At 39.8% G+C, this 22,597-nt stretch overlaps 1 protein-coding gene across 1 annotated transcript in view; it reads left to right on the top strand.

Annotated features, from left to right (window-relative positions):
• SRGAP1 (SLIT-ROBO Rho GTPase activating protein 1) overlaps positions 1–22,597 on the top strand; it is a 79,758-nt gene that overhangs the window by 27,936 nt on the left and 29,225 nt on the right. Inside the window, exons 4-11 of the mRNA XM_009327583.1 lie at positions 2,218–2,400; positions 2,790–2,918; positions 10,201–10,422; positions 11,227–11,328; positions 13,042–13,239; positions 13,359–13,443; positions 17,827–17,854; positions 20,420–20,522. Coding sequence (XP_009325858.1) covers positions 2,218–2,400; positions 2,790–2,918; positions 10,201–10,422; positions 11,227–11,328; positions 13,042–13,239; positions 13,359–13,443; positions 17,827–17,854; positions 20,420–20,522 — 1,050 coding nt within the window. The remainder of the gene's footprint in view (positions 1–2,217; positions 2,401–2,789; positions 2,919–10,200; positions 10,423–11,226; positions 11,329–13,041; positions 13,240–13,358; positions 13,444–17,826; positions 17,855–20,419; positions 20,523–22,597) is intronic.

The following is a 22,597-nucleotide window of genomic DNA, read 5'->3' as shown; positions in this document are numbered from 1 at the left end:
TCACATGGTATGGAATATCCCTTTGGCCAGTTTGGGTCAGCTGTCCTGGCTGTGCCCCCTCCCAGCTTCTTGTGCACCTCCTCGCTGGCAGAGTATGGGAAGCTGAAGAGTCCTTGACTTAGTATAAACACTGCTTAGCAATGGCTAAAACATCAGTGATATCACAATAATAATATTATAATATAATAATATAATAATGTAATATCACATTATTCTCATACTAAATCCAAAACACTGCACTATGCCAGCTGCTAGGAAGAAAATTAACTCTATCCCAGCTGAAACCAGAACACTAGTCCACTGGGCTACATGGCACTCAGAGCTCTGCACTCTGGTCGGGCCTTGGAGCGTGACTGTGCTATAAAATAGCAGCAATAACACTAAGCTCTGCTCCGGGCAGTTTGGGTTTTATCAGCAGAGCACTGTAAACATATGTTTTTAAAACAAAAACAAAGCCACTCTTTCTGATGCATGTCTCCAACTGTTTTACCTTACTACAGGAAGTTAGTGAAGAGTTGCCTGTTTGATTTTTAATATCAATCCTATTTCAGTTGTATCTACAGCATGGCATCAGTATTAAATAGTGGCATACACAGTTACGGTGTATAACGTATGCATAACATACATGGTTATGCAAAATGGCAGCCCTCTAAAAGCTTCTTTCTTTCTGTTGCACAAGACTTTAAATATGCTCAGCTAGCACCTGCCATGGCGTGCAGCTGGTTTGTGTCGATCCACGCTAAGCCACGCTGCAGTGAATTTGCGCTATCTAACTTTAGTGTCCCCAGTGTTGCCACTCTACGGATGCTCCTTAGGCTGGCCTAACTACTCAGTTACAAAAACTACTCCTGTCCCTAGGGAATATTTCAAGGCAGCTCCCCAAACTAGTCTGTCTCCTCCATGGGTCACACAAAGCTCTGCTGAGGGAGGAACAGCCCGTTTGATTCTCCCTGGCTGTGTCCTTTGGAGGAGATGTGAATGGCTTGCATGGCCTCAGCCCAAAGATAACATCTGCTGGAGGGAGCACTCTGGCACCCTGTGAAGAAGAGAGGAGGCCGCTGGCTGCCTGAGGATGCCTTCATGGTTTATTCCTTGCGTGAAACTTAAGACAACAACAAAAAAAACCCCACAAACAAACAAACAAAAAAGGCTGGGAAAGGTGGAAAGACGCTTTCTGTGCCGGAGGTGGGTAGAGACAGCCCTCCCCAGCAGAGGCAGGTGGTTTGCGGTTGCTTGCTGCCCACTACGCAGCATTTAAGCTGAGGCTTTTCTTGCTTGAAGAAGAAAGGCAGGACTGGCTGAACCAGTCCCTCTCCCTCTTTGTGGTCTGTGCAATCATGTATTTGCAGGCTGGCAGCCCAAGCTCTCTTGGCTGCAGAGCCAGCGTGTGTGTAGGGGGAAGATAGTGGCATTAACTCAGGGGGTATGGGGAAAGCATCTTCACAATAAATTATTTATCAGACAGCTCCTTCTCCAGCTCTCGTCTGGTTTTAGGTCGCGTCCAATCTGCTGGCTGCGCAGTTGGGAGCCACTTCTTTCCAGGCTGTGGACAGCCATCCAGCTGGCTGGGGATGTGCTCCCAGACAGAAGTTTCCCGTTGCCTCTGCTTCCTTCCCCTTTCCTCAGTGCTGACGGGGTCCTTCCACTTTCAAACATTCGATGTCCACAGCCGAGCTGTTAACTTAGCACTGAAGAAGTCAGATAGATATGGCACTGACATAGATTTAGTTTTATTGCTGATTATTCCATGTTTTCATTCAAAGACAGGAATCCTGAATTTTAATAAGAAGGATTTTGCTCTATCTTATCAGAGAAATGAAAAAAAATCCCCCCAAAATTTTCTACACAACTTTTGACTGAAACATTTGATAGCTTGCTGCCCCATTGCCCACCAAAACATTTCAGTGATGCAAGGCCCTTCTGAGCAGAAGTGAGGCAGGATGAGAGATGGTCTCACACGCTTACATTACAACTAGTTCTCCATCACCTTTCTCTTTATTTGTAGTGCTTAGTAAAGCACTCTGAACATTTAGAATTTTAGATATATAAAAATAAAATAAAAATGCACCCAGAAAACCTCAATCTCTGTTGGAAAAGAAACTTATCCAAGCTCCATGTTTATAAGAGAATGTTTTACTCAAAGACCCTGTGATTTTTTTGTAGATACCTTTGTATTTTCATTTTGTCCTAACTCTCCTTTGACTCCGTCTTCTGCAGGTCATGAAAACGTACCACATGTATCATGCAGAGAGCATCAGTGCAGAAAGCAAACTGAAGGAGGCAGAGAAGCAAGAAGAAAAACAGATTGGGAGGTCAGGAGACCCTGTTTTTCATATTCGACTAGAAGAAAGGCACCAGAGACGGAGCTCTGTGAAAAAGATTGAAAAAATGAAAGAAAAAGTAAATAGTCCTTTTATTTATCTTCATTTGAAGTAAATTCAGTGCATTTCTGACATTCTTTAGTATGATACTAGACAGAGAAGTCCAGCTGGGAAATAAAATTAAACAAGGTACACATAACAAACTAGCAGTGGGTTATAGATAACTTGACTTAATTGCAGTTCAGAGAGGGGAATACTTTAGTCCTAGTATAATTCTTTCTATATGGTTTGTCACATTTGAAACAAAATACTAAGTTATCACTTTGTATTACATTTGTTATATGCATAACAGGCTGGCAACTAAGATTCATTCTTGTTAATAGGAATGTGTGCTTGAATTGTTACCGTATTTGCTACATACCAAAAATGAAGTAATCCAAATACATTAACAGACAATCTTTTTCCTAGCGTCAAGCAAAATATTCTGAAAACAAGCTGAAATCTATTAAGGCCCGTAATGAATACCTGCTCACCCTTGAAGCAACCAATGCTTCTGTTTTCAAGTATTATATTCATGACCTTTCGGATTTAATTGACGTAAGTATTGGCACATTTGTGTTTATGTTTATTCTGTTCAGGATTAATACTTTTCATTTTCAAAGGCAGTGCGTTAGTCATATGGGTTGCCTACAATATGCTTATCATTTATAATATTGTATGGTATAATCAGCAGATTTTCCCCTCAGCTTTATATTTCACAAAGTGCCAATAACATGCTGAACCTGTTCCTTTAAAGTTAGAACATTATGTTTTCTCCCCATGTGGCAAGAGAAAATATGATAGGAATAACACAAAAAAGGTAGACATTTCCATTTTGTACTATAAAAGGATTTCTGGGGTACAAATATTTTTTACAACATAAGCTTCTTAAGTGGGCATCTAATAATGGTATTTTAACTCAAAAGAAGGCATTTCCTCTGTGTCATGAAAGTTTCATTCATTTAGTCATTGAATCAAATATACACTGCTTCTTATTCTTATTTCATGTAGTTTGCAGAACAGACACAATCAATCCTGTACTCTGTACTCTCAACAGAATTGTTACTGATTTTCATTAAGTTATTCCTCTGAGAACATCCTAGGAGAATGAGGTTGTACACTGATGTTGACTTGTACTAGCATGTGGTCTCCAGAACCTGTATTATTGACATTTTTAAATGATATGGAGGGAGGATCCTGCACTCTATCATGTCCCACTCTCTTCGTAAGCTGACCATGTATTTGATAGAGAAAATTTGGAGGCGGCAAACACAAGCTCAAGAATATTAATTCACTAGCAATGTAGTGTTAAATAAGTCAGTGGGTACACCTCTGTGGCCCATATGAAATGCTCGATATTTGGATATGCTTTCTACTGCAATAGCATTTGTTATTTACAATAGTAAATAACTTTCACATACAGTAATTTCTGGTGGGAAGTTCATCACAAAGATAAGCCAGGTAAGCTCTGGTTTGTAATACAGTATAAATTAATGCAGCATTTGTCAAGAGGTTTCTCCTTTCTACTGTCTGGAGAAGCAAAGCTTGATAGAGAAGGGGAAAAATGCCTTCTTGAGGTGAATGGACTAAAATAGCTGCATATATGTGTTTTATTGTATGTTTTCTAAATACTGAGAGTCAGTTTTCTTTGACATTTCTGTTTTCCTGTAATTTATAAAATATTGCCTGATTTTGTTATAACTTTTTCCTTTTCCCTTTCAACTTTTTTCCCTCCAAATGGTTTTGCTCCTTTTTTTTCTTGCTTCTTTCTTATAAGAGATGGAGATGTATCTTTTCTGTGTTTTCAGTATTTCTTGCTGTCTCTAGCTCAACATGTCTTTTCTTCCTCTTTCCTACTCACTGTTGCACGTCTTCTCTCTTCTGATATCTTCTGGTTTATTCTGCTCTATATTGTCCCTATCTAATCTACACCCATGCACCTGCACATCCTGCTCCACCCACCTGGCCTGCCCAGGCGATGAAAACATTTATCAGGATCCTGACAGACAGATGATCAGGGCAGAAAACTAAGGACAAGCAGCATACCTGGTAGAGTAGCACCCAAGTGAGAAGGTGTCCCTACCTCCTGGATGATTTTCCTGATACTGCTTAAAGAACGATGGATTTTTAGCTTCTAGTTAGGGCATGTCTGATAAATGTGAACTTTATGAGTTCTTCCTGTCTGCTGGAAGGAAGGAAAGGTCCCTTTCCCTCTGTTCCTAGCACTCCCACCCCTTCAGAGGTTGGAGAGATGCTAATTTTGTCTTCTTTCCTGCCTTCTCTTTCGGAGTTCACATTTCCCAGGGAATGTCTCCAGTGCATGTTTCTGCTTGGTCAAAACTTTCTCAAGTTGGAAAATGCACCTGATTTTTACCCATTTCATTGATGTCCACAGAGGTTGCCATAGCAGTGAAAGCTGAGGGGAGGAACCACGGGCCTGGAGCTTCACAAAGAATTGCGAGGAGAAGCAAAGTGAAGCTCTCTCTGCGTATATATACAAAGACAACACTCTTTGGAGTTATTGTTTGAGAAGATATTTATACAACCATGAAGACTAGAGTTTTCTAACTGCTAGTTTTTAATAGAAATATACATTCTACAGTATTTAGTAATGCAGGAAAACGATACCTACTTTGCACAGCTTTTTCCAAGCCGTGGACCAACGTAGACAATAACATTCTTTTGACAAAATGGCTTTAGAAATGACTCTTCCCTAAGGAATTTAAATGGAAAGTCTAGCTGCCCTTTGCATCACTGTTTTGTAAGAGTAGGCTGTAAACATGTGCAACCAGAATTTGCTTCAGAGCCAATTTAATCCGATTGTGAGCTTGTTTAAATGAAGTGTCTTTCAGACATTTGTATTTCATCAGAATATGCTGTGAAAGCATTGGTATCTAGACAGAGTGTTTACTACTTGACAAAGGAAACACTTTTTGTAAATGCAAGAGTCTTGGCAAGAATTTGGGGTTATATCATTGGAATGTGAGACATGCTTCCCACTGGCCATATGTTGCAACAGTCCAGGCTGTCTCATTCTGTAAATCTATTAATGTAATGGTACGATTCGGATTTTTCAGAGCAGTGGTGGCGATTTCATTCTTTGCCCTCTCTACTTTGTCCCCATCTGCCTGCCTGCCTTTCTCTGCTTGCCTGAGCTCTCTCTTTGCCTGTACAGAAGGGGATTACTTCTCCTTTATGTCTGAATTCTGGTTAACATGGAAGGGATTTAGACCTCCCCAAGCTGTTGGTGTTGCCCATAAATGAAACAATGTTTTCCTACATTACTGAAAAATATGTCTGATAAAAATTGGATAAATATATGTAGGAATGCAGTGAACTCTTCAATATATATATTTTTTGTAACAAGATTGGGGAGGGTTATGGGATTTTTTTTTTTACAAAAAAATCATATTTTTTTCATTTGGATTCCACTGCAACTTGATTTGTGAGGCTTATATGGAAAATCCTAAATTGCAGTTCCTCAGCTGAACTCGGTCTGAACTGTTCAACTCCTTCATTTCATTAACAAAACTCAGAGCTTCTGACTTAAAATGGTGATGTGTTGTTCATCTTAAGCTCTTGTGATAAAAGCAAGATAAAAATATTGCTGGAGTCTTAGCTGGATGTTTTAATGCATTTAGCAAGCTGAGGGTTGGGACCAGCATTTGCAAAGAAGTAGAGGGATAAACAGGATTTGATATGCACAGTATATTTCTGTCCTCTGCATATTCTGCTAGAGGAATTTGAATTTTCCGTTGAATATTTCTTCTCTGCTGACTATATAGTAGGATCTAGTTCAAGTGGAGGACATGACTAGTTTTTTTCTTTATTTGTATTATGTAAAAAATAGCAAAGATTACTTTTTAGCTGAATTAAATAAGCTTTATCCATTATGTAGAATTTTTTTTTTTTAAGATTGGGTTTCAGAGGAGCAACTGTCCGTGTGGCACATACTACTGCTCATTTACTTGAAGATTTCCATGTAATTGAGTTTATTAGATTTATCTGGGTATGAGAGGAAGGTAGGGACCTTTTTTCAGACTTACCATGCACTCATGATCTGAAGGTAAAAGCTAGGAAATAGTGATCAGAACAATTTGACTGTAGTTCTGCTGCTAGAATAAATAAAATATTCATGTGTTGGTCTTTCTTAGAATGGAGTTTCTGAATCTCTAATTGCAGTCTGCATGCTTTGGATGGTTAGGAAGTTAGGGAACATTTAGTATTATGAACTTCATTTATTCTGTAAAGGTTCTTTGTTAATCATTCATAGAACCAAGTTTAAAACTAGGCTAGAGTGTGTGCAGCTCACAATCTTTATTACATAAGTTCTCATAAATATGATATGTACAGCCAGATCCCTTTGATTTGAATGTTGATGTCTGTGTAACAGGACGATTAGAAAGCGACTTATTCAGAGGTTAAGACTTTTTTTATTAATTTCTCACTCCATTGGCATTAGAATTTTATTATTATTCCTGAAATGAAATGAAGAGCAGCTTGCTTGTTTGGTTGAAGCTCTGTGCTAAGCGCTGCAGTTTGTTTTGTTCAAGCCTAAATATACTCTGGGGAGCAATAAAGACAGTAAATGCTCTTGAGACAGCTTCAGATTTAATTCCAAATAAGAATAAAATGCAAATTACAAAATTAATTTTTCACACATATCCCAAATGCATCACTCATCTCCCTCCACTTTGCCCAAACAAAAGTCTTTATGAATCCAGAAATGCAATAAAACTCATAGTCTATGACTTCATTCTCTCATTTCTCATCTTCATGTCTTGCTGCACCAACTGACGTCTCATCTCTCTAGCCCATGGATTGATAGCAGATCTCATTAGCCATCCAGGCTGTAGCCTTGGTGTGCTGATTAGTGAGCCTCAAAGATTCATTTTTATTTTGGCTAACAGTGTGGTTGCTCACTTGAACTTTCCAAATCTTTCTACAAATCTACAGGTTTTTCCTGAAATTCATGTGTACATACCTGCATGTGTGTGTGTGTATCTGCATACTTATGTACTTTTTTTGCAACATCGGAAAGGTTGGTGATTTTTTTTCCAAGTGTGGTCAGACAGGATGTGGTGGGAGCAGCAGTTTAGTGGCAGTACCTTAAATTTGTAGTCTTAGTAATGAACAAATACCCAAAGTGCCATCTCCATTATAGAAAACTGTCTTTCTAAACCATCACTAGTACTAGCAGATTAAAACAGTACTCTTCTTTCTGAGTAGCCATGAGTTGATATTGTGACAGAGCCATTCCCCAGTTAAAATTATCTTTGTCTCCAAATTTTGGAGGAAGTGAACTATGGTCTGGCAGAAGTAAGAGTTGTGATGTCCGAGTGTTTATTTTTGCTTTTAAAAAATAACTTTACTCATACAAATTCTATTTTTACTTAGATCATTGAAGCAAAATTCCAAATTCAGTCATTTTAAATTCCATTCAAAGAGCTACTAGTGATAAGGCACTAGTTCAGGTTCTGGATTTAGTTCTTGTTTGCTCTGCTGGCATTGGCATTGCAAGAAAATGCCTTAGTCTGGCAGGATATTGTGCTTCACTTCAAGAATCCTTCTTGGCTGAGAGGCTGTATTTGTTACCCTGTTCAGCTGTCATCACTTGCAAAAGATGACCATGGTGATAGTTACTGAGGTAGATTAAGGGTTAAAGAATGAAATTCTTGGTACTGTCACAGCATAAAGGCTGCATTCTTATATTCCAACTTGCAAAAAAGCTGCATCAGAAACCCACACAGCTCTAATTGTAAATCAATAAGCTTTCTATTAATACTCAGATTAATCCTCTAGAGCCAAAATTCAGGCTCTAGATGCCTGTAGTTTTATAATACATGGATAGTTGGCCATGCTAAACCTGGCATTGCCCTCTATTTCTCATTTCCTCTCAGTTTAATCTTCCGTGAGGTCTCTCTGAAACTAATGCACATGAAATAAAACGGCTGTCCTGATCCACTTTCTTATCAGCACTTTTAGTCTGTCTTTTTCATCCAAGGTAGTGAATTAAATATGAGATCTGATTTGACACAGAACAAGAGAAAAACACCAAGAGACTTTTCCTTGTAGAAACAATATTTTTTAGGCTGGAGGTCTTTGAAATATGGATGTGCTTTAGTATAAAAGTTGAGTGGCTGTTTTAGTAAGTGTAACACAAATTTCCATTCTATAAATGCAAAAGAGAGAGATTAACCTATGTGTGTTTGATTGAACGTGACATCTTTTTACCATTTTCTTTAAATGGTTCAGCAACTGGTTTTTGGAGAGCCACTGTCCCATCTGCAGTAACTACCTAGAGTACTCGCTAGGACTGAAAGCTTAGTCTTTCTGGAAGTTTTGTTGTGAATAAAACAGCCCTCTGTTGTCAGATTTCAGAGAGCAGTTTGATCACTAGTCATTAGTGCACCTAAGGCAAGGTGTGAGGGGTTTCTGTCTCTTCTACACACAGGTTTAGGTATGGTAAATAGGTTGAAAACTCTTTCCATGCAGTGTGTGCATCTGTATGTCTATCTGTCTGTCTCCCTCTCTCCCTTTTTCTCTCCTTTTTCAAATAAGTAAGGGGAAGGGGAGGGGAACATGATCCCATGAGTCCTAAGGGTTTGTAATAGCTGTGACGGAGGTATGCATATAAACGTAGTCTACAGTGGACTGAATTCAAATTGCTTCTTTACCCAACTGCATCACTTAACTTGCGCGTCCTGCAGGGAAGGATGATTTTAAACTGCGGGTGGGCACCCAGGATGGGTGGCTGGGGGCTGAGGGATGCCCTAAAGCAGCGTGCTCCCTGACTGCCCTAGCCAGGCATTGGCCTCTGGCTGGAACAAATCTCTCCTGTTCGAATAAAGAACATTGCTTTGTATGCAACTGTTAGCAGACTGACGTGCCACTGTTGTGGTGACAGAGAGGTTTGCGATGCATCTGCCATTACCTGGAAGCTCACTGAGCAGAAGCTGAGAATATTGTTTACTGTGTAATGTGGGGGAAAAGTAAGGAAACAATCGCTTGATACGCTACTGCTGTGACATTTTAAAAATATATTCAGCTGTTCCTCTAAAATATTAACCAATCATGAATAATGCAAACCGAGGATGTTTAAAATTCAAGAACAAACACAACTTTATGCTCTACCAATTAGGTTTCAATTACATTCCAGTGTTATTCTCACCCCTAGAAAAAAAGACATAAATTATGACTTTCTGCATTTAGTAACATGATGTACATTGCTGGGTCTGTCTGAGCATGGGAAGAGAGGTGTTTACAGTAAATACATTTTCATTTTCACCATTGGGGAAAGGATGTTAAACCATTCTCCTTGCAACAAAAAGCATCTTAGGTGGGTCACGAATACAAGAGAGAGTTGTGGGGTTTTTTGTTTGGGCACAGACATGGTGAGCAGGAATTGCTTCATTGGTGCTAGCATTGACTTAAATGGTGGAGTTATATCAGGATGGGTTTAAATAGATGATCTGAGGCTTACATATGACAATAATACTGAAAAGCCCACTTTTGTGTGGAGTCCCAGACCTTTTCTATGTAAATACAGTAACTGCACGTCTGTATCTGATAAACAAGTGCAAACATGCTGCCATACTTGTATGTTTGGTATGATCTCTTTTCTAAAACTGTCCTTTCATCTTTGCAATAGAATGAGGATACTAAATACTTACTGTCTTGACCCCAGTATTGTATTTTCATTTACAAGATATTTTGTAAAATACTTCGAAGACAGAAGAATTTCAGGACAGAAAATTTTAGTGATAATTTGTGGCTTGGGATATTGGAGTGATGTTCCTCCTTTTTAATTTATTTTCTTTTACATTTATTGTGTTTTTAGTGTTGCGATCTTGGATACCACGCTAGTCTGAACAGGGCCCTAAGAACATACCTTTCTGCAGAGTATAACCTTGAAACTTCCAGGCATGAGGGCTTAGACATCATTGAAAATGCAGTTGACAGCTTGGAGCCACGAAGTGACAAGCAGAGATTCATGGAAATGTACCCCACCGCTTTTTGTCCACCAATGAAATTTGAGTTCCAGTCTCATATGGGTGATGAGGTCTGTATAGTGGCAAGTATCCCCACAGTGACTGTTTCTGTGTCTGTATACCAAGACAGAGAATTTATCCTCTTTTACAAAGAGTTTGGTGAAAGCTGTTATTGCTACCCAAAAGCAGGTGGATCAGCAATAACATTTTGCAAAAACTGGCAGTGCTGTTCTGAGCTTCTTCAGAGTTCTCAAGTAAAAACTAGTGTGTTATTATACTCTGTATTACCCATAATGACATTGCTGATTGCTGTGGATTTGCTGGCAAACCTCTGCTCAGCCCAGCACCAGTGTAAGTAGTAGCTTTATGTCTTCACTACCAGCCTCACCCATAACAGAGCTCGTGGGTGCTATTTGAGAGCAGCTGCAGAGCTGCTCCAAATTATGCGCGCTGAAATGCAGCCTTTTCACCTTCTTCCTCCCCCATTTTATCATCTGGAGATTTCAAGCGTACCGGGCACCCCAGCTGTGCCCTGTTCTGCTACGCCAAAGGCCAGTAGCAAAGCAGAATGCAGAATCACCCGTGTACATCTTTATTTGAAGGTAACTGCAGGATTTGCATTTCTGTGTGATAGAAAAGCAACACAAAGCAGTCGCACAACAAGGCTGTACTCTGTAGTCATAAGATGTGGTACGTAGTTCCACACCTTGTAACGCATAAATACTTTCAATTTAGATGGACACATTTCATTGTCTGCTTCATTAAGTTTTAATGGCTTTGGTTGGAATTCACCTAGTTTTAAGGAGAGCAACCAAAGACTATTGACTGTTTTTTTTCTTCCTTGCATCTTACAGCTCTTTTTGACTCTTTGTTAGGTTTGTCAGGTCACTGCCCAGCAACCTGTGCAAGCAGAGCTTATGCTTAGGTATCAGCAACTACAGTCGCGATTGGCCACACTCAAAATCGAAAATGAGGAGGTAAGATCTGTCTCTACGTGGGCTATGCATTGAACGCCATTTTCAGGAAGGCGCAGTGTTTTCTACCTTGTCAAAAGCATGTAAATGACCCTGAAATGGCTTCAATCTGTATGAGCTGTTCTAATTTTAAAAATCAAACACTGTCAAATATGCTAAGGTAGATCTTTGTCTGCTTTATAGAGGTTTGGAAACTTCATCTTTTACCGGTCCATACATTCACGTTACTGAGTTCTGTGTTTTGTAGATGCCTCAGTGAAAACTTGTTAGAGGACGTATTTTTAAAGTTTTGTGGCAGAAAGCTACTGAGCACAGTTATTGTCTTCTGTGACCACCCTCTGTCCGGTCCCCAAATTGCTACTTCTGAAGTACAAAGGAATTTGGACTGTCTTTTGTGGTAGCTGAGTCAAAATCTCTTGTGCTCTCAGCTACAGCTATTTATAAACACAAGTACTGAATGTCTGTGATGGGAATAGCTCACCTAGTAAAATAAAATGTGTTTTTTTGTAAAATACAGTAAAGCTATGCTGTTCTCTTTCCCCTGCTCTGGCAGCAGAGGGGGGCCTCCCAGTGGGTATAAATTGCGCTTTTATCCAATTTAAGGCAGTGTTAAAGGCCCTCAGTTTAAATGAGAATCTGTTCCTAAATTAAAACATAGGGATACTTTAATTTCTTGGTGTAGTTCTTTGATAAGTTTTCAGGATTCCTGTTTTTCTCATTCTATGTTATGTGCTGAATGCTTAGAACAAAGTATTAATGTCCATGAGACATGTACAGTAGTCTTTAAAAAATCCTACTTGATTTCAGAAAGTACCTCAAGGTAACAAAGACAAAAGGAAGGGGAAAGATTATTTCTTTCAGTAAAGTGAAGTGCGAGGGCATAGGGGGAGAAATCACGTTGGCAGGCACAAAAAGCATATTTGCCTACACCAGAGACATGTGTAGAAGTGTGCATGATTCAGTTAAGATGACTGTACTAGAGACTCTTCTGAAGCAGAACTTGGGAGGTAAATCACATCCTTGCGAATCCTGCCAGTTACTTTATTGCATTGCGGAAACACTGCATCCCCTGTTCCACGGCCCCCATGCCCTGGTTTCCACTATGAGCAACTGTGCTCTCCATAGCTCATAGGAAGTGCTGTGAGGCTGGTGTAAATTGTTCTTTCTCCAACCCCCTCCTCCAGCTGTGTATTCCACTTCTGCAGTCTGAACATCATTATGCTCTGCACCATAGCACTCCGCAGAACAGTGTCACAGATTTTTGTCTTGGAAACAACAACATGTTGTTCTGGCAGCCAGATCCTTGGATGTACACATTCAATCTAACACGTTGACCACATGTGGGAGAGTTGACCCTTCAGAGCAGTGGATCATCTCTATTGCCTGTTGTCCCAGCTTAGGGACCCTAATCAAATCATGTCGCATTTCGATTCTAATTTCAGGAAACAAATGCTTGAGAGTGCTATACAGACAACACAAGAGTACATCCATGTTTGTGGATTGTACCATGGTAAAGCAGAGAACTAGATAGGAAACCTAATCATGTCATTCTTATGTTACATATATCTATTATAGTACATCTAATTTTTCACCTTCACACACCAGTTTGTTTGAGGGAGCGTGCCAGAGAATTATTTTGAATAATGAGCTTCCCTTCTAAGCTGTTCTGGTATGTATTTATCTTCCCATTTGGTAAACTGTGCTTTTTAACACCAGGTTAAGAAAACAACAGAGGCTACCCTGCAGACAATACAAGATATGGTCACCATTGAAGACTATGATGTGTCAGAATGTTTCCAGCACAGTCGCTCGACGGAGTCTGTGAAGTCAACAGTCTCTGAGACATACCTGAGTAAGCCTAGCATTGCAAAAAGAAGAGCTAACCAGCAGGAAACGGAGCAATTCTATTTCATGGTATGTTGGTTGCTTCCTCATTCATGTGATACAGGCCAAACACCTGAAGTAAACATTATGCAGAAGTTCCTGGAATTTATGTGCCATACATACTAATAGATTGATCTGCATCTCTACAGAAATTCAGAGAATATCTGGAAGGTAGTAATCTCATCACAAAACTTCAAGCAAAACATGACTTGCTGCAGAGGACACTCGGAGAAGGTAAATATCACACAATAAACTGAAAAGTGATTCCAGACTGTGCAATGAACCCACTGAAATGCCAAAGGTATGCAGGAAAAAATTACAAAACTTAAAGCTTAATTGTCCAGTAAGCATAGGTTTGATTTTTACTGGTCATAGTTTTGGTGCAGTGGTAAGAGTACGCGCTATAAATTGATTTTATTTCTTCAACAGATACTTATTTCCACTGCACAGACCTTTAGACAAGTGACTATATTTGGAAACGAAACTGTTGAATGAAAAATCTGGTGTCTGAAAGGAGAGCTGACACAGTCAGTGCAGGGTGATTTAAGAGCCGTGACAAATGTACTGTTTCTACTTTCTAATGATTTCTGTTGACTTGAGGTTTCTTTAAGAGTTGGGGGAGAGTGATATTTTTTAAGCATACAAAATTATCCAGGATGCATCTCTTACAATGGACTCACTAGTGCAATATTTCTGACACATGGACATGAATGTCCTTCTTGCAGCTTAACAATTCAATGGAGCATTCATGAAAGGCAAAAGGTGAAATCCTGACCTCATAATGTCAGTAGTGAGACTCTTATCGACTTAATTTAATGTTGAGTTTCTACAAAGTATATGCGTATTGTGAACCGGAATGAATGAAAACTTAACGAATAGCTCTATACCTGTTGATTATAATTGTTGCATATAAAATTATTGCATTACAAAAAAAAATTATTGCACTACAAAGTATGATAGCAGAGAATTATCCGTTATCCTGAACACTCTCCACAATTTTTAAAAATATGCCTTAAAATATAAACCAAGTCAGCAGATGTCCATGATCAAATGAAATAAAGCTGAATTAGGGCAGTAATGAATCAGGCACTATGCACAGTTCCAGCCCACCTCTTACCAGCCCTCCCAACAGGCACTTCCTCATGGACCAGAGGGAAAAGGAGAATCACACTGCAAGCCTTGAGGACTAGCCACACAGAGTGTTACGGACTTGAGAGGAAGTGAATTACACCACAAAGAGTAAAAATCCTCTCCTGAAGGTTAAAGACTATAATTCAAAGTTCAGACTCAAGAAAGGAAACTTGTTCTCTAAAGAGTGTCTCTAAAGGATGTGTCAATTTATTTTCTTTTTACTGCCAAAAATCTGTTGTTAATCAGATCTCTTCTTGCTTTTAATAAAAAAGCCCAGATCCATAAATCCAGTTGTGGAGGTGCCTAAAGAGTTATTAACATTTCAGTGGCTATGACCCAAACAAAGCCCCTGACCAGGGAGTGACAGAGGTTGGGGGTAGGAAATAAACAGCGTTTTCTTGCAAGGCTGGACTGTAGAAGATGGTAGCTATTTTTAGACAACTAACTACATTATGTTCTTTCTCGTGGAAGTTTTCATTTAATGGAATTTTTTTTTTAATGTGTGCGTTGAGCAGTTTATTCACACAAAACAATATGCAGCTGATGTTAGTCAAAAAAAAGGAAAATTTTCCTCCAAAGGCTCACAGAAAATGTATTTGGAAAAATAAAGTGAATGTTTGTTATTTGAAGCCCAGTAAAATGCATGATCAGCTACTGAAGGGAGGAAGATAAAAGGCACCAGAATCTGTTGCCTAATGCATATTGGAAAGAAATAAGGAAAGAACTGTATGAAAGGAAATCCAAAGAAAAACTTCTCAGCAGGGTGACCTAAGCGGTAAATTGCCGTCAGGCTGTGGGCCGTTCTGCCATGCTCGGGCATGCTTGGACCGTTCTGTTTGAAGAGTTCCCTTCGACCCACCAGCTGTAACCCCAAGTAGTTAATCTGTGTTGCCGACAGTGTTTTTGCACATAGTTGTTGCATCGTCATAGGACAACACGTACAAATAGTACCCCAAACGTATACATCCACATTCAAAGCTAATACTTGGAGAAGAAGTCCTCATTCTTGCAGGTTAAAAAGTTCAAGTACCCCTTCTATTGAGGCATGTCCTGCATTACAATGCACATGCCTGGGAAGGAGGACCTGGATTCTGTACATTTCTTGAATGGAGATGGTTGAAAGGGTAGAATTACAGTGGAATTAAGAACATTATTGCTGTAGCTAGTATTGAATTTGTAGGAAGTGAACTGCTCCCCCGCTCCACTCAAGCTGCCTTTTCTGGCAGCTTTAATGTCAGCGACACAGCAGACAAATAATACAGGGTGCTGTATTAAGTAATGCAGAGTAGAATGGGGAAAGAGGGAGGGGACTGTCTCAACTGCAGGTTTTCCTTTGGCACCCTCTCTTGCTTTTATTCAAACCTGCACAGTGTAAGGATGTAGGCTGAATAAATCCAGATTCCCGTCTGGTGTCCACAACGTTGACAGCATTTGGCTTCTGTTCCAGTTCATCACCTACCTACTACAGTCTGTTGCTGTTTATGGACACAGCAGATACATATTCATGATCTGCACAAGGGAGATAGATTAAGTGCTCTGTGCTGAGTCTGCATCTACAAATTTGGAAAAGTAAATGAGAAATACTCAAATGAAATTGATACTAAACATAGGAAGCACACTGCCACTCATACTAATTCTGCCCAAGGCTCATCTATTGAATGAACAAATGAACAAAGCAAAGGCAATGCAAGAAAGAGAATAAGCAGTTGTAAAAGAAATTGCCCCTGTGTCCCAGATAGTTTTTGCCCTAATCTGTTAAATATCAAAGACGTGTTTAAAATCCCCCAGACTAGGGATTTGTAACATCTTTTGTTTTACTAGCATTTATTATTGGGATTCTTAGTCTCAGTGAACTTTCCTTGGTTACATGAGTAGGGAGAAATCCCTGTCTTACCCTTTTTCTGTCATCCTTTTTTTTACATACTCTTCTTTCATCCCTCTTTTTCACCTCTCTAATATAGATGCCAACAATCTTTACATGTCTTATTAATGCCAGATATTTTTCCCAGAGCTTATTCTTTGTGCCACCTTCTGCAGATCCCCACGTTTCTGGTACTGCAAAATACATTTTCAGATTAGGGTTTTCAATACTGTGCGGTATTTCAGGTGCACCTGGACATTGCCACATAATATTACGTTTTGCGTATCACTGTTTTGCGTTCTTTCTGCAGTCTAACAGGCTTTTTTGGTGTCACTTTCTAACTGAGTGATGTACTTAGACCTAACCCAAGTGATGCTCAGAGTGATTTTCAAAGTCAGTATAATTATCTGTTGTTCTGTTAGCTGCATAGGTGTTTAATTCTTTCTTCCCTAATATCTTACTTGAACCTGTCAATACTGAATTTCATTTGCCATCGTGTGTCTTGTTCCTTAACATGGAAGGAACTGGAAGCCTCTGAAGGGCTTCACAGTTTTGTCAGGACTTGATACAAAAGTATTTCAGTCATCTGCACAATATTCTGTCTCCTTAGCTGCTGTGATCTCCCCAAGACATTACTAAATGTATGATGTATTACGTAAATGGTCCTAATAGGAAGGCTTGAGTAAATGACTGTTACACTTTTGTCGTGATGAAAAAAGACCATTTAATTCCACTCAGTTTCCCTTTTCTTCATTAGTTTTTGATCAATGAGAGTATTCTGCCACTCAATCCATGGCTGTTTAGTTGCTTTATTCGCCTTTTGTGAAGAAACTTATCAGGGGCCTTTGAAAGTCTAAGTAAATTAATTCAACTGATTTTCCTTTATACAGTATTTTTCTGACATGTTCAAAGAATTCTAATAAATTAATAGGGCACAATCTCCCTTTGGGCAAAATAGGCTGATTAGAACTTATCATACCATGACCTTCCTACTGTTTTATTATTTTGCTTTTCATTATCACGAGTTGACACAATGCACATGCCTAACTTACTGTTGTTCTGAAGAGGTTATCCAGGAACCTTTCTGGAATACGGTATTTGCTTCTTTACAATTCTTTGCAGTCCTCTGTGGTGTTTCCCGGTGGTAGCGTTGTATTTTTTTCCCTGCAATACACAGACAAAAGAGAGGAAGGAGTCTTTCAATAGCAAGCCATCGGTGTCTAGAGCGCTGTATTTTCGGCACTCAACAGGTTTAGGCACAAGGCACAAGGGGAGATGTAATCTAATCTTGGCACAGCTCTATTTCCATACTGATTTAGCCACTAAAACACATGAGCACAAACAATTGACATTGTTTGGAGTTTTACTTCAAATGATTTACTGTATCAAGTGACTCTTTAATCTATGGGCAGGCTTCTTAAAAGTTGTTCCATAACATGAGTTGTGTTTGTATTTTAAATGTAACTGTGGAGATGGTAGATAACTGCACTGCACTTTTGTTGTATAATTGTATATCTTTTGCTGGTAACATGAAAGTTAGGGTTAAAAGTAATTTGCCAATTTAGATTTAAAAAATCTACCTAAAACCTACAAGTGATTGTTTCCTGTTTATTGAACTTTTCTAGGTCACAGGGCTGAATACATGACAACAAGGTAAGATATTTTTATTTGGCTTGATTTAGAGTTACAAATGTAACAAAATCATAGAAATTACAAATTTTAGAACAAGTTCATAAGGGTATATAACGCTGTTGTTGCTGTTGTTACATAAATTGTGTACAGGCCCTGTGTGTTTTAACATTCAGCGTTTCTGTTTCTGCACACTGATGGATAAAGGACCAGACTGTTCATCTTCCACTGTTCATCTTCCTCATTCTTGTGAGCTGCTTAGGCCAGTGTCAAGAGTGGGACAAGCTGGGAGATCCTTACAAATATTTGTGAATCACACATCAAATGTGGAAGTTGCAGGGGGGCTTTTTGGTGCTAGAGAAGAAATATTTTTCATTTGCTAGAGATACTTTGCCTCTCATGGTTTGTAATTCACTTGGTCAGGATACACAGTTTAGAAGAACCTGATACAGAGATGAATTTAGGGGATAGGCTGCATCTTTGGTAACCTAGCTCTGGACAGGAATACCTGCCTCCCCCAGCATCCATGTGTTTGATACTTAAATGGGTCTATATATTCACAGAGGAGAAGGGATACAGTGTTAGATCTACCTGCTTTGTGCAGCACATTCTTTTTCAGTTGTGTAATGCCACACCTGCGACGCTGCCTCCAGACATAAATGCAGACCAGCGCTGCAGCCCCCAGGGTATCAGGCTGTGGGGGCAATGGCAACTGTTTGGATTTGCAGCTGCCACTCGTGTGTATCACTGCTGCGGGCACCACCCTTCTCGTCCTGGTGACAGCAGGAACATCCAGCCCAGCTTTCCTGGTCTCACTCTTCCCTTCCCTTTCTATGCAATACATCCTTGCTCAATGCCTTCCCTTTCTCCTTTTTGCTTCCTGGACAGGAATGGCCTTGCCACCACCCCTCATCTTTGGATTTAAGGGAAAAAAAAAAAAGAGTCTTGCCCTCCCAGCTAAGAAGTTTAGATCCGGCTCTGGCTCTGCCTTTGCTGGACCACTTGGTTTTGTATAATTTCTTCTGCCTGGCCTCCATATTCCTGGGGACACCTCGACAGACTTCAGACGAGCCTTTCTCCCACCACTCCATGGTCCACTTTAGCTCTGTAAAGCGGGACTTATTCACCTTCTTTCCTTACACGACCCCAGTTGAAAAGCTGTAACAAATCAGAGCATTCTTCCCAATTGCTGTCATTAATTCTGAGACCTGTGTCTTTAACTTTAACTCTGCCCCCAGACGCTACCAGGAATGCATGGAAGTCAGCAAGCTTATGTCTAATGAGAAAAACGTTCTTTCTTGACTCCAAAGCAGGAGACTCATCAGGCTCACATCATCCTAAATTCCCTGCTGTGCAAGAAGCTGAAAGAAGATGATGGATTTAGGCAATGATTTTACCTTAGTAAAGTGGGAGAGCAGCTTGAAGCCATCTTACCTCCTATCTTCTCACAACTGGTTACTCTGAGGGAGTAGGGCCTGCCTGTCCGTTCCTCAGCACCAGTTCCCCTGCTTAGGCTGGGACATGCCTATTGCCCCAAGGTTCAGTTAAGTTTCCAGACTGTAAGACATGCAAACAGAAATGTTCTTCGAAGTCAAAGTTAAATTGTAGAAGGGAAGAGGATATCTTCAAAGATGAATTTAAAATAGCGGGTAGTACCCAAACAGACCAAAGTCCCACCACTTCATGTTCTATGCATTACTGTTCCTCACTGTTTCCCCCAAAACATTTGATTTTTTGCTGATTCCTGAAAAGCCTGTAGAAACGTTGGACTTCTGGTGCAGGGAAACTAGGGAAGCTGGTGGCATGTAGCATGCCCTGACATTCACAAAATAAATTATGACCTAGAGAACAACATCTATTTCCTGTAATCTCTTTCAGTTGTAGTCACCACCTGTGTAACACACTAGGTAAACATTTTGCAGACCAAAGTTTTGTATGTTCTTCCTTTTCTTTTTTTGCGCTATGCTGCTTTTGTTTATTTGTTTCAAGTTGATGATATTCTTTTAATTCCTTTAGCTAATTTGCAAGATGTTTCTTTTCTTGTGTGAAGATGTTGATGGTTGGATGTGGAAGGCTAAAGCTGTTTCACCTTCCCGGCTCTAATTGAAAATGCAGACGGTTTGGTTTTGAAGCATCTTAGGAGTGTGCTGAGCAGCTTTAATTTTCATTTGAAGCTTCTCCAGCATGAAGCAACTTTTCTGCTTGATAAGAGGTGCTTCAAGTGGCCTGTGTTCTGCCGCGGCTGGCAGGATGAATTCCAGTGGTTGCTGCACATTTCATGCATGACCGCAACAAAAAAGGCCATTCCAATTGTGCAGTGTTTGGAATAAATGTATATGGTAAAACTGCAAAGCAGGGATTCATAAAGAATGTCAATATTTATCCATAAGTAATGCATTTTTAATGGGGAAGTTCTCCACTCTTTAATCACTGTTACACTTAAATTTGTTGGAAAGTGTTTATTTGATAAGTACTGTGTTTATTTCTCCCTTTTCAGTGTTCTGTTGTTTTGCCATGAGCTTACCGACATTTCATTTTATTGTGTGACTTAATTCTGCCTTGCTCAGTAATCATATTCCCTTCCCTTAGGCCTCCAAATCTTCCCCCTAAGCCCCAGAAACACAGGAAGCACAGACCCCGATCACAGTATAGTGCTAAGTTGTTTAATGGTGATTTGGAGTCATTCATCAAGGTACTGGCACCAGCCACCCCAGTGGCTGATCTCAACACTTCTTACTATAATGGTCACCACCTCACGTGGGCTGAGGCAGATCATTATGTTTAAGTCTGTCCTGGGGCTCTTTTCTTCCCCGGTTGATCAATATAATATGATTCATCTCTCACGTTAGCCTCCCTACGATTTTGTTAATCAAGCAGGGATAGTATTGGCAGCCCGGTTTTGTTAGGAAACTTAGCATCACGTAGAAGATAGGGTGTAGTGGTGCATCCCGTGACTTAGCACAATTTCCTGCTTGCCATTTTCATTACATTCAGTATTCAAAGTCTGTGGAGAAGCAGTATTACCCTGGGTTTGATATCCAGCTTTTGATTTCCTATGACTTTAGGAATTTATTATATTGTGTGAAATTGTGATCACCGCTATTCTGGATCTTGTATCATCTTTGCTGTATTTACTATCTTCTTCTTTCTCATACTTTTATTTCTAATAATGCTTCTAGCCGAGGCCGAAGGAACTCTCACACGAGACATCAGGTATAGTTCTGGTGACAAGAGAACCATCTCTGCCTCTCTCTCGGGTTGCATTCACGCCTGGCTCAAAATTAGTTCTTTAAAAGACCTGGAGGGAGAAGTTTGCATTAAGAAATGAGTGTACGAGTACAGCAGGCAAAACTGAACCAGAGCACAACTCTGGAGTGATTGTAGTCTTAAATGATGGATATTTCCTTATTCATTAGCAAGTGCCTGCCCATCAGAGTCAATTAGTGCCTCTGGACAGTAGCTGACAGAGCTAAGGGAAAGAAATCTTAAAAAAATATGTAACAATACCTTTATAAACGCAGTGAATGAAATTCCCGACTGCAAGTTCTGTGAACTGAGTTTGAATGTTACAGGGATTTTTTTTTCTTCCTGTGCAACATAGCTAGCGGCAAATATTTTGCAGAACAAATTCTGTGCTCAGTGGCACCATACCAGTTTAGTTGTCTTTGAACCAAGCTTTCAGCCACCCTCAGTACAGCTATAGGGACAACTATTATTATTATGCAGGTGGTGCTGTGAGGTGCAAAGACTTTCAGGAAATCATCACATGATGCAAGAGATTAGTATCATGAACAGTTTCTTGCTCAAGGATGAAAGTAAGCAAAGAAGCAGAAACTCCCACAACAAAAAGCCCCTGGATCAGAGAAGCACAGAGCAAATCAGGAGAAATGGCATCCCGTCATTTTCCCTCACAGAGAAGAAGGTTATGCTGCATGGCAGTGTGGGTGACAGGGCTTACTTGCAACTGCAGAGTCCTACACAGTTAGCCTTTCAAAAGGAAGGAGGAAAAGAAAGCTGGTAGCCTTATGACAGATTTGCCAGTGTGGGAGCTAACCTAGGAAAGCATCCCTGCCCAAAGACCATGTCATTCCTGATAGGGATGAGTCATTTTGACAGGCACAAAAGGATTACAGCTAGTGAAATACAGTATCACACCAAATTGCTTTTTGTTACATTTTTGCATCATAAGAAATGATAATTAGTCCCAAACATATATTCACTGACTACACACATCAGATTAAATTCACAGCAGCAGTAGGGTCACCGTTCTTGACATTTCACCAACAGATTGTTACTTCAAATTATTTTCCTGTCATTAGATCCAAAATCCAAAGCTGTTAGTTTAGATTATTTCAGGGAATTACTTAACTACAAAGTTGTGTGTGGTTCTGAACAGATTCTCCAAAACCAGGTATGAAAGTAATTTACTTTTTTGTAATTTCTTACTGCAAACACTATCTTTTCCGAGGCTTTACATTCTTTGCATGAACCAGTGTACTAACAGGAGATACGGGTGCATGTTGTGCATGTTTTCTAATACTCTGCTTTTTTGGAGAGCCAGGCTGCTCAGTGTTGGTGAAGATGACAGTATTCCTGGGTTTAGCAACTGACCTGTTCCATGGTGGTTTTTTTATTCAGCTGTTACTGAATCATGACACAACTTAAACAAAAAATGCTCATCCAGACATTATTGGTTCTTGGCTAGCCAGTCTTTGCTAAGTTTTAAATTAAAAGACAAACAAGCAACATTTTAAACAGCATAATTAG

This window comes from Pygoscelis adeliae, unplaced genomic scaffold (genome assembly GCF_000699105.1).
Source record: "Pygoscelis adeliae isolate BGI_AS28 unplaced genomic scaffold, ASM69910v1 Scaffold113, whole genome shotgun sequence".
Lineage (NCBI taxonomy): Eukaryota > Metazoa > Chordata > Aves > Sphenisciformes > Spheniscidae > Pygoscelis > Pygoscelis adeliae.
This window is presented reverse-complemented; position numbering and strand designations above follow the sequence as displayed.